Source organism: Oenanthe melanoleuca, chromosome 2 (assembly GCF_029582105.1).
Source record: "Oenanthe melanoleuca isolate GR-GAL-2019-014 chromosome 2, OMel1.0, whole genome shotgun sequence".
Lineage (NCBI taxonomy): Eukaryota > Metazoa > Chordata > Aves > Passeriformes > Muscicapidae > Oenanthe > Oenanthe melanoleuca.
The window spans coordinates 81,619,920-81,632,190 of NC_079335.1; the positions used below are offsets into that span (position 1 = coordinate 81,619,920).

The window sequence follows — 12,271 nt, forward strand, 5'->3', positions numbered from 1 at the left end:
AATGGTTTTATTGTGCAGCCACCCCGCTGGCAAACCCATCTGCCGGGGCAGAGGGAGCTGCCCCGCCGAGGGTCCCCTCTCCAGCGAGGGGGAGCGGGGGCGTAAGGCAGCGAAAGCTCCGCCGTGCCTCTGGGCGGGAGCCGCCAGTTTAGCTGTCCCCGCTTGGTACTGGGACAGGGTCGATGGGGAGCAGAAAGTGAGCCCGATCGAGAACAGGTAACATTTTATTTCCCTTTGCTGCGGAAAAACAGAGAGCAGCAATTAAAATATGTCCCCGGAGCGAAGGCGCTCAGCTTTGCTCGTCCTCCTCATCAGCTTTACCACAAGCGAGCAAAGGAGCGTTTGAGGTTCTCTTACCCAACTTAGCAAACAAATAAATGTAAATAAGGCCGGTAATCTTTGTAGAGGTACTAGCACGAAAAAGCAAAGACTATGCCATACTTAAATAAAAGCATTCTAAGCCAACGCGTTCAAAGATGACACACTCCCTCCAGTTCATTCCATCTGCTGAAGGTGTTTTCTAAACATTGGATCATTGTTTTGGAAGGGAAGCACAGCTCAAAAGCGAGGTAATCAGGTTGAACTGTAAATACCTTTGTATTTATTTACAGCGTAAGGCTTAACAATGCAACAGCAATTACTGCTAAGTGTTGCCTTTAGATAAGAGATTCTGATAGGAAACTGTATTATCTTGAAAGCAAATTTTAGGCCTTAAATTTCTGTAATCAAATAAACTTATTTCCAAGTCTGACTGACAAGGCTGATTCTTTTAAGTTAATGGATTTATTGCATTTTGGTGGTTACTTACAAAAGGGGAAGGTGATCCCCACTGACCGTAGGTTCTTAATAGTAAATTGTCCAGAGGGTAGGATTCTTGGTATGACAAGATGCCAGTCTGTGCAGCACTCATTTGCTACCCTGGTAATAAATTTTTTTCCGATTTGAGGAAAACTGAGGGAGGTAAGGAGAGGAAAAAAAAAAAAAAAAAAAAAACGAAAACAGCACTCAAGCAACTGTATAAGAAAAATTCACCCACACAAAATATTTTAAAAATAATTTCAGTCCGAGCAATTGAGACACGGACTGATAAAGTCCCTGAAGGACGGGAGTAACGCGGAGCTGTAAAGGTGTAAGGGTAGACCGTACAAGTACCCTTTAACCCAACTACTCTTTCCCCCACCTCCCCCCCGAAATAAAATAGTACTTTAAGTGCTACAGAGCGGCTTCACTGATGTGACTGCACGCTTTGCTATCAATTCTAAGAAGCGGTGATTTATATGCTGGCATTATATTAAGAATACACGTACTACAGATTATTTGGCATCTGCTATACACTGGAGTTTAGAAAAATATGCAATGCGTATATGAAACTATAAATAAATACGTAATCCTTCTTTAAATATAGGTACATATGTAAATCCCAGATATAAATACATTTGAAACACACACAGAGCGATCAATAGCTCGACATATATAGTTACACATGGTCTGGAATCTAGTGCATGCACTTCTACCTCGGAGTTATCACTTAATACATCCTTACATAGGCATATTATTTAAAGCAACGTAATGTCGCCATACTCCTGTGTATGGTCAAATGTTTCCAGGTCTTGCCATTAATTGCTAAGAAAACGTGTTTGTTTATTTGCCAACTCAGAGCTGCCATGGGAAAGTATTTTTTTCCTAGCGGATAAGGCGAGCTGACTAAGTGGAACGTATTGCAGAAGAGACTGAAAAGGGATTTTTCGACCTGGCAGTTCCTAAATGGTCTTTGGAATTTGTGCGGAGGGGAACAAGCTGTTCCAGCGACAAAGTTAGTTATGAAATCCCTTTTCCCTCTCTTTCTTTCTCTCTCTCTAAATTAAAGCATTAAAATATACAGACGTGTAAAGGATCATTCCAACTGAATGGTAATTTATTAATAAACAAACAATGCAATACCTTCAGAATATTTTCAACAAAACAAAAAAAAAAAAAAAGAAAAATATTGATAGAATAAGATTAATACAGTTTCCCTTTTTATATATAGTGAAAAAAAATCAGCGTTTCAGTCAATTTTAACGTCACTTTTCAGGAAAGGGGGAAACACTTTCTGGCGTTTGGTCCGCAACATCCAACTACAAATTAAAAATAAATTACTATGTCGCAATTTACATTTTAAAACAAGTCCTTGTAGAAGAGGAAGGGGTGGGGGAAAAAAGCTGGTACTCTACGCTGGACTTTTCGCTCCCTTTTAAACACGGGGCATGACAATACCTTAAGGGACTGGGAAGAGCGCCGGGTGGGGGGCGGGGGAAAAAAAAAAAAGTTTTTCTTAAAGCAATTAGAAAAAAAAAAAACTTACGTGTTATTGGAGTAACACTGTCCTTTAACAAACCAAGACATGCTTTGGGGCTGTCTCTGTACAAAAGCTTTTCGCGATGCGCTTGCTTCCCTCCGCGGGCGCTGCGGGGGCCGGTGGCGCGGTGCGGAGCGGAGTTCCCGCGGTGTCCCCGCGACGGGGCGCGCTCAGAACTTGCCGCAGTCGTAGACGAAGGCCCCGGAGGTGCGGTAGAGCGGCTGGCTGCCGGGGAAGGCCATCTGACAGCTCCCGCCGCCCCCCGCCCCGCCGCCGCCGCCGCCGCCGCCCCCTGCCCCGCTGCCTCCGCCGCCGCCGCCGCCCGGCGAGGCGCTGAGCCCCAGCCGCGGCGCCTCGAACACCTCTCTGGGGGCGGCGGCGAAGCCCTGCTGCGGCCCCGCGTAGCCCGCCGCGCCCGCCAGCGGGCCCAGCTCCCCCGCCGCCGCCGCCGCCGCCGCCGCCGCCGCCGCCGCCTGGTTGAGGTACCAGGAGGCCAGGCGGCCCTGGTGCGGGTGCGGGTGGTGCCCCTCCTGGTGGCCGCCCGCCGCGCCGCCCAGCCCGCCGTGCCCCAGCGCCCCGCCGCCGCCCCCCGCCCCGCCGCCGCCGCCGCCGCCGCCCGAGGGCATGGCGTACTCGGGCAGCGGGTCCTCGGCGGGGCTGGCGGCCGCGGCGGGCAGGTGGCCGGGCCGCTCGGCGCCGCCCGCCGCCGCGTACAGGCTCATGGCCTGCATGTTGCAGTGGTAGGTGCCGGCGGCGGCGCCGGCGGCGCCCTGGCCGCAGGGCGAGCCGTAGACGGAGCTGTGTCCCGGCGAGTAGCCGCCGAGGGACAGCGCGGGCGGGATGCCGGTGCGCGGGGCCGCGGCGGCGGGGGCCAGGAGGCCGGCGCCCAGCTCGGCGGCGGCCTGCGGCGAGCCCCGCAGCGAGGTCATGATGTTGTCCACGCTGAACCCCGGGCCGTGGTGGTGGGGCGGCGGCGGGGGCGGCGGCGGGGGCGGCGGGGGCTCGGGGGCCTCCAGGCTGAGGGAGCGGCTGGAGGGGAGGGTGCTGCGGGGGCTGCCGCCGCTGGAGAGGCTGCTGCTGCTGTCGGGGCTCTCGATCTTGGGCACGGCGCCGAGCGGCGGAGCCGCGCCGGGGGGGGACACGGCCTGCGGCGGCGAGGCCGTGCCGTTCTCCGTCTTGATGTCCTGGATGCGGACGGGCGGCGGCGGCGGCGCGGCGCTGCCCCCGGCGGGGCCGCCCTCGGGCTCGGCGGCGGCGGCGGGCGGCGGCGGGCGCGGCGGGGCATGGTCCTTGAGGTGCAGGCGGTCCTTCTCCTCCTTGTCCTTCACGGCGTCCTTCTTCTTGAAGCGGCGGCGGCGGCGGAGGAAGCTGCCGTTCTCGAACATGTTGTAGGAGTCGGGGTCGAGGGTCCAGTAGCTGCCCTTGCCGGGCTTCTTGTCGTCGCGGGGCACCTTGACGAAGCACTCGTTGAGGGAGAGGTTGTGGCGGATGCTGTTCTGCCAGCCCTGCTTGTTGTCCCGGTAGAAAGGGAACCGCTCCATGATGAACTGGTAGATCCCGTTCAAGGTGATCTTCTTATCGGGAGCGTTCTGGATGGCCATGGTGATGAGGGCGATGTAGCTGTAGGGCGGCTTCACCATATCCTTGGGCTGCGGCGGTGGCGTGTAGGGCCCGTAGGCTCGGGCCATGCCGGCCGGGTACTGCTCGTGGGCCGGGTGGGAGTACATGCTCATCGGGGCCGGCATGGCCGTGTAGCCCCCGCCGGCCGCCGCCGCAGCGGCGCGGTAGTAGCTCTGCTCTCCGCCGAGGTACGGCACCACTCCTAGGGAGTTGGGACTGGACACGGAGTAGCGAGCCTGCATGTCCTCCCGTCAGCTTTCCCCCACCCTCCCCGCCGGACCAAACAGCGCGTCCCTTCCCCCTCCACCCCTCCGCCGCTCCGCGGACCGAGCTGGACCGGGCGGCCGGGCAACCCCCACCCCCCCACCCCCCCGGCGGAGCGCGGAAAAAGGGAGGAAGAATAACGACGGCAGCGCCGAAAGCCTCCTCTTCTTCGCCCAGGAAAGCCCACCGGCGAGCTCCCGCGCTCCACGCGGAGGGGGGAAAAAAAATCAAAAAAGGGGGGGAAAAAGGAGGGGGACAAAAAAAGGGGGGAAAATGTTTCAAAAAAGAAAACGGCGGAGGAAAAAAAAAAAAAAAAGTAATCGCAGCGGAGAAAGCAACTTCCAAACGCAGAAAGAGTATTAAGAAAATAAAACCTTTGCAAAGAGGCTCCCACGCTCCCAGTTCCTTGTTCCACGGGGATCTGCAACAAGTTGTCTGCAAAGGAGGGACAAAAGTAGAGGGATGTGTTTTGTTGGCTTTTTTAAGCGAGCAGAAGAAGAAAAAAATCCACCTTCCCGATCTCCCAGTGCAAAGTTTCCCTCTCTCTCTCCCTCTCGCTTTTTTTCAGTCTCTTTTTCAGTCGCAGGCTGCTTTGGGAAGCATCGGAAAAACTCCTGAACTTTTGAGCATCCGTCACCACGGCGAGAACTTTTTTACGCACTTACAGTTTTCTCCTTTTTTTTTCCCTCCCTCTCCTCTCTCGGTCTCCCTTTTTTTTTTTTTCCTCTCTTTTTTTTTTCTTTTCCTCCTTTTGCAGGCGGCTCAGCTCCGCCCCGCCGAGCTGAGCCGGCCAATGAGAGTCGGGAGACACCCCGGGCTCTGAATGAGGAGGGAAAAAAAAAAAAAAAAAAAAAAAAAAAGTCCGAGTAAAAAAAAAAAAAAAGAAAAAAAAAAAAAAAAAAAAAAAAGAAGAAGAAGGAAAAAAAAATTCCCCGCTGCAGCTCCGGGAGTTGTAGCGCTCGGGGACCGGCCACACACACTCTGCGGCACACGCGGACGCCTTGAGCGCTCGGAGCTCCGCGTTCGGCGGCCGCTGCGCACCCGCGGGGCGCCTCCAGCCTCGCCTTTTGCGCGGTGCCCCCGCCCGAGCCCCTGCCCCTCGCTCGCTCCGCACACTCCCGCGTCCTTACCGCACTCGCCCTCACACACGCACCCCGGGCACACGCACCGTGTGCGTGCCCTCACCAGTATATATGATATATGTGTGTATATGTGTGTGTATATATGTGTATGTGCTTTCCCCGGAGCTCCTTCCACCCACGCGCGCACCCCGCGCTCTGCCACGCGTGTTTTCCCCACGAATGTTACGTCTCTTATTATTTTTTAAATTATTGTCCCTATTTTTTTTTTTTTTTTCATGTGTGTAAGCTCCTCGGTCTGTTTTCTCCGCACATTCCGGTCGGGCTCTCTCCTCCCATTCCCTCCAGGCTGCCGCTCGTGTCGGCGGCCGGCTCCGTGCCGGTGTGCCGGTCCGCTCCCTGTCCGCCCCGGCCAGAAGCTCACCCCAGCTGCCTTCCACCCCCACGCCCGCGGGGACGAGGAGGAAACTGCGTGTCTGTGTGTGTGTGCGTGTCTGTGTGTGTGTGGTGGGATGCCCCTGCCCCAGCAGCACCACCCTGCCTGCAGCCAGCTGCCTGCCTGACCAAATGCTTCTGAAGAGATTGCATTCCTTCGGTTGACAAGGGTTTGACGAGTCCTCCAAAGCTCCTTTTTATTAATCAGCCACCTTGGGCTTTCCTCCCTCTGTCTGCAAACGAAGCGCCCGCTGCCTCTGCGGTTTATAAACGCGGGCGCGTTTCTCTGAACGGGGTCTGTAGCTCGCCCCTTCAGGTAATCTTTACGTGATGTGGGGTGTGATACGGAAAGAAGATCCTTACTTTATCTCTTTACTCATTTGAAACTGAGAGAGCATAATTTTGTTCCTAGTCTACCTCAAAGTGGATTCCGTGGTATGTCAGGTGTGTCAAAAGAAAAAAAAAAAAAAAAAGGTGGGGGTGAGAAAAAGAACAAAATTAATGTTCTCTTAACTGCTTGGCCGGTTCTGCTATGAAGATTTGATTTGCTTTGCCTTTGTCTAACTATCTGAAATAACATTTGGGCTCTAATCAGAATAAGACTTTAACGGGAACTCAAAGGGAGCTGAGACTGAGGGCTTGGTTATTTATTTTTAAAATTTTCATTTTAATTGTCTCATATTTGAAGAAGGAAGATTTTCTTTTCGTACTTTAAGCACGGGTGAAATTAGTGTACACTGTTTCGCAGTAGTCTATTTTATCAATACTTCAGATATTTGAAATACAACCCAGTACTCTTCATTCGCTTTGTAGCCCATACCTCTGAAACTTCATTAGCGTTAATAATAGATCAGCTGAAATGATCACGCTGAAATCTATTTTAAGGGGTGGAAATAGTACGGGAAAGACGTGTGTGTGGTGCGTTTGTGAGATGAATTACCCATCCTGATCTCATGACACACAAAATACCTTAAAAGACCCTTTTGGCTTCACTGATTTGAAACCCCCTTTCCACACTTTTTACTGTGATCGATTGCTTTGGGGATCATGCCTTTAGAGCGTGCTAAAGGCGCATCGTTTGCTTGGTGGTATTTCAGCAGGTATGGCTTTTCCTCTGAAACACCGATCTGTTGGTTATTAAAAAAAAAGTATTTAAAATGAGATTCAAGACATGTGAAGAAGGTAATTTATGTAGCTTAATATCTGCTCCTTTTCATATTCAAACGTAACGGGTCTCCTTTTGGTAGTAAATGTCAGTTCTTTAATGGTGAATACATTATCCCGTTTAGCCTGTTGTATTTCATCGTCTGGAATCTTTAACCTGCTCCTGCCTAATTACACTTTTTTCCCTTTCCTCCCACCACGGCAGAATTAATAAATGTGCAAGCGCTGGACTAGATGTCAATTCCAACACTTTATATTTTCAAAACCTCTTTCTTGTTTTGCTGAGGGGAAAAAAATAAAAAAAGGAAAAAGAGAAAGAAAAGGGGGATTTTAGCACGTTTCCATGCAGACCAGGTCATCCGGTTTTCCCACGGTATTACCTGCCGTTAAAAACAATTTCCGTGGGCTTCCCGCTCGCTCCCTTGAGCGCCCGAAACGTGCCGCTCCGAGACCCGGAGCCTTCAGTGGCTTTTTCATTTTATCTGGACAGTGTTGACGGTAGCGAAGCCGTTTCACAGGCAAAGGTTGGAGTAACACCGAGAAGTTTCAGTACAGGGGAGGGGGGAGGCATTAATCCGAAGTATTTTGCATCTAATATATTTTGCAATAGCCACTCTGATGTTATAATTGCCAACTGACGCAACTAACGTGTGTTAAGTTACAGACCTCAACCCAGCAGGACTTTGGTTTCTCTGCTCGAGGCACAAAAGTCACCATTGTGAAGGTTCATAGTGGAATCTGGGGCTTGTGTGTGAGCGTGTTGGGGGGAAGCAGCGGGTTTAGGGAGGCAGAAGGATCGGTTTTCCCCCTGCTGTCTTTGGATACCACCCAGAAAGATTCCTTGGCGCTGGGTCTTCACCCACCCGGCGTACGGCCGGGCTGCCTCTCCCGGGCGCCCTACCTCTGCCTCCTCAGCCAGCCCGGCCTCCGTGCGGCACAGCCGCCCTGGGGGTGCCCGCCTGGCTCTGCCGAGGCACGGAGCGGCTCGCAGCAGCCTCGGCCCCTCTCCCGCAGGCCCCCGGGCGGCCGGCACGGCCCCTGCCGCCTCCTGCGCCCAGCCAGGCGGCGGGGAGGGAGCCCCGATGGCAGAGCCAGGCCGGGAGAGCCGCGTTTGTCTTGAAACCCTCCGAGGATTCGCGTGTGTGGTCATTTGCAACCTTATTTAGGAAGATGTCAGAAAGAAAGATGACATCGGAGCGGTAGGCGGCGGGACTACCATTTGACCTGGGCAAAGCCCAGGTGGACCCAAACAATTCTCTGCGCGTTGTCCTCCTCGCTCCTCTCAAAGACCTGGAGGTGAACTGCTTTCCTGCCCCGGGCTGTTTATGTTTAGTCGTAGTCAGAGCTTCGCTTCTCTCCCTTTCTTTTGGCTTCAACATCATAGCAGTGTCCCTGTAACTCTGAAACCAGCCACCCAGCCCGTCTCTGCATCTCAGGATGCAGCTTTCTACGTTCTTTAAACAGCGGGCGACACCACAGGAGAAAACCGCTGACATCCTTTCGAGGGGCAGAGGGAAGTGATCGCATCAAATCTGTGCTTCACCAGTAGAAAAATCTATTGTGCCGACAGTCTCCTCTCAGTTTGCAGCCGCTGGACACGGGTGACAGCAATCCCTTCCTCCCGCCCTCTCTTCCTTGCACCAGCACCTCTGCCGTCTCAAGCCTGTGCAATTAAGCCGAGCTCTAAACGCAAGGTCTGTTTTGCGTGGTACTCAGTTAAGCAAACAGGCGTGATTGTTGTTTTATTAACGTAGGTAAACAATTCCATAAATGTACCGAGGTAGTTTTCCAATCCAGGGCGTCTTTTATCTTGAGACATAAGTAACACAACTTAATATGAAAATGAGCACTCCATTCCCTGTGGCATCTTTAGCCTCTCGTTCTTGGCTGAGAAATAAATTATCCTTTGCAGTAAATGAGGCAGCAGACATCGGCTTCGTGCCATTCACGAGAGAAATACCTTAATTCCACGTTCGGTATCTAAAAGCGAATTTTGCGTTTAGTTTACAAAGAAGAACCGAGAACATCGAGAGGTCAGAGCATTTCTTCTTCCCACGATAATTATCGCGGTCGTACTTATAATTCGTCTCTGTGACACAGGTTGTGTCACAGAGATGTCGCGGCACTAAGAATAAGGACAAAAACCAGGCTGTGGGAAACTACTTATGTTGTTTCTGCTGTAAAGTACATTCTGTAAAGTACTATCACTCACACAGACACACACACACAGAGAAAAACGCACAAGTGCGTAAGAAACACTTAATTATTTGGTAGGTTCTCTAGCTTTGGCATCCCAGGGTAAAACATTATCATCTGAGCGGCTGAGGGTGTTAAAAATTCACTCCTATACTGACAAGAAGATAGCCAGACATGGAACTTGTAATTATTTTTTTTTTTCTTTTACTTTCCAAGGTCCCCTGTCCCTTTTGTGTTCCTTTTCCTCCCTTATTTCCTTCCTTTCTCTGGGAGGGGCAGCGAGGGCGGAGGGGGGCTCAATCCATTGGATTCTCTGGATTCATATAAATGAAAACACACAGGGAGCTACGAAGCCGAGAGTATGAACCTCAGCAGCCCCGTCCTGCTCCATCTCCTCCTATCGCTCTAGCAGACGAGGGGAGAGAGAGACTTATTTGTATAAAGAGTTTATTTACATTAGAATGAAGCGACAGTTCCTAGTCTGGGAAGTGATAAGTACTTGGCAAGTCATTAGGTAGCAGATAGACATCAGCCCCTGGATACATAATTGCCTGCCTTTCCCATAGTCGTTTTTGAGGGCTGGGAGCTTTCTCGGGAGGCAGAAGAAGTGGGGGTGCGGACGGGGGGCGGTGGCGAGGGCGCTCAGCGCTGCTGAGAGCCCCGGCCGGGCGCTGCCGGTCCGAACCTCCCTCCCTTTCTCCGCGAAGGGCTGCGGGGGCAGCCGGCCCTTCAAGCCGCCGGTGCCGGCGTGTGGGACAGCTGCGGAGCGAGGGGGAGAGCGAAGCGGCATTCCCCGCGTTGAGGAGCGCGGATGCTCCGCACGGCCCCGGCCGCACCTGCGCCGCGGGCGCGCCCTGCGCGGGCCAAGGGCTCCCCCTCCCGGGCCGCCCTGGCCACCGCCGCCCTTCCCCGGCCGCGGGGCACCTGCCCGAGCCCTGCCCGAGCCCTCCGCACCCCGCGGGGACCCCTCGGAGCCGCGGGTTCCGCGGGGCGCGGCTCGCTGTCGGAGGTGAGCGCTAGAGCGATGCCAGCTGCGTCCAGGCCATCATATTCCTCCCTCTGCCAAGGAATGTCTTTATTGGTTGCCAGGCTTGCCAATAAAACTTGCGAGTGAAAAAGCGTTGGTTTCCAGGAAAAGCACTTCTGTTTTTTAACCTCCCCCTTGCTGTCCAATTACTGATGTGTTCAGACTCCAAGGAGCAGCTTCGTAGAGCTGTCTGGTAAACCCAGAGGCAGATGCCTTCACAGCGTGGCCAGAGATGTGTGAATTTACACACACACACACACACACACACACACACATGCACAGCTACATGCACTCACGGTTTTCAAGGCGTTTAAAGGGTTTTACAAGGCATTTATGGTTATTAATCACACCAAAGAACTAGTCTCCTCTAAGGCTCCCAGGAACTATGGTAATATAAGTAATAAAAGTTACATATCTGCATATGCACTTTTATGAAGCCACAGATGCTCTCTTTGCAATTATTTGCACGCTGCTGGAAGTAACGCATGCTTGTTTACATACGGAAAATAATGTCTCACTCTGCAAAAAGCAAAGTACAATAAAAAGAGGTGAAAGAGTAGTTTAAAAAGTAGAGCTCTCAAGAGACAGCTATTATTTTCCACAGACCACAGGGAATGCACAAAAGAAGTGGTGTTTTAAATGCACCTTGTATAACAAACACTTGAAACCCACAGCTGCGGGAGTTCCATGGGCTGTGACCCCGGGCAAGCCCCATTTTCTAGTAGGTCTCTGCCCTCAAAATGAGGCAGCATACCATTTAAAGGTGAAAGAAGTCATCATGCAGTTCCTGGTGTGTTACAACTGCAGTTTCTGATTCTTTCTCTCCCTCTTTGCCTCTGTAAGTCCACATGCAGTGCCATTTCTGCCAATCTGCAAACGAACTAGTATTCATGATTTGAACAGAAAAGTTGTACTGGAGAAGAAATGGGCTTTGGCAGTATGTATTTCAATGTCTCCCCAGAAAGTGCCCCTTCTTTGACTAAATAAAGGCAAAGCTTTCAGACTTTGTTTTTCATCCAGGTGGCATTAGCCCCCTTCGTAAGAGCTCTGTGTGTTGGATGCATGGCTCTGGCATGTCAGCAGCTCACCTGCTCAGCTCACACCCCAGTGCCTGCCCCAGTGAGACAGGCTGGGCGACTGTGATGGCAACATGGCTAATGTTTGCTTATGAGGATGGCATCAGCCAAACCAGGCAAGGTCATTTCCCCCATTTTGCAAAGCAGAAGAGATTGCCAGACTACATTCAGTGCCAGATGACCAATTCAGAGGTACTACACTTGATAAATACAACTATTTTAAGATAGCGTAGCATGAAGAAAAGTACCCTCAATAATTCATTTTAAAAAAGTTTTCTATTTAACTTGATAACCCCTAACATAGACACAGAGATTCTTAGCCAATGCTGACATTTAAAAATAATTGCACATGTATAACTGTGGGGTGTAAGTGTGGTTTGTTGGTTCAAATGCAGATTCACAGCTTTCCTTTAGCACACACTTTTGCTCTCAGGAGTTGTAGGCACTGCAAACATCGAAACAGTCAGTAACAAAGGGAATACTCAGTATAGGACACTCTGGTTGGTATGTTTCCTGCAGCTCAGATGAGCTTGCCAGGTAGCAAAAAGCAGCGTTTCTCCATTCACTAGAGCCTTTTGGAGAGGTGCCGTGTGACAGGGAGGCTGTCGGAGGCAGAAGTGTTTGCATGGGATGGAGACTGCAACTACCGTAACCGCCCCTGTGGCAAGAACACCCACAGAAACAGGTAATTTGCCCCTCCCACACCAACTAACAGCCAGAAGCAAAAAATGTTAAAGTAACTTACATCATCGTTTGCCTGTATCATTACTAAGGAGGAACTGAAAGCTGTTTTATGAGGAGCAGACAGACAAAACTAGCTTGAGCTTGAGACATAAAAAACCCAAACCACTAAGATACCTGAAGGCATCCCAATTAAGTGATATTACCATCCCGATCAAGATGCAGTCATTGTTAGTAAGCACCCCTGATTTTTAACAGAGATATTCCAATTAAGTAGATTTCCTGATTAGGCACACTTAATTTAAGTGGAGGCAACAGTGTGGAGGAAAGCTGGATGGCTTTTTATGAGGGCCAGCTTCGGAGGGGAGCTTTGTCACATGCAGCAGGGAAT

At 51.6% G+C, this 12,271-nt stretch overlaps 1 protein-coding gene and 1 long non-coding RNA gene across 2 annotated transcripts; both read right to left on the reverse strand.

Annotated features, from left to right (window-relative positions):
* Nucleotides 1-211: 211 nt before the first annotated feature.
* LOC130250235 (uncharacterized) lies at nucleotides 212-2,423 on the reverse strand. The gene is made up of 2 exons (XR_008839944.1): nucleotides 2,345-2,423; nucleotides 212-951 (listed from the first exon to the last, which is right to left on the reverse strand). It is a non-coding gene; the product is annotated as an uncharacterized LOC130250235 (long non-coding RNA).
* On the reverse strand, nucleotides 2,422-4,926 carry FOXC1 (forkhead box C1). The gene is made up of 2 exons (XM_056485689.1): nucleotides 4,734-4,926; nucleotides 2,422-4,657 (listed from the first exon to the last, which is right to left on the reverse strand). Exon 2 carries the CDS (start codon nucleotides 4,198-4,200, stop codon nucleotides 2,509-2,511), a length of 1,692 nt encoding a protein of 563 aa, XP_056341664.1. The 5' UTR covers nucleotides 4,201-4,657; nucleotides 4,734-4,926; the 3' UTR covers nucleotides 2,422-2,508.
* Between the last annotated feature and the right edge of the window lie 7,345 nt (nucleotides 4,927-12,271).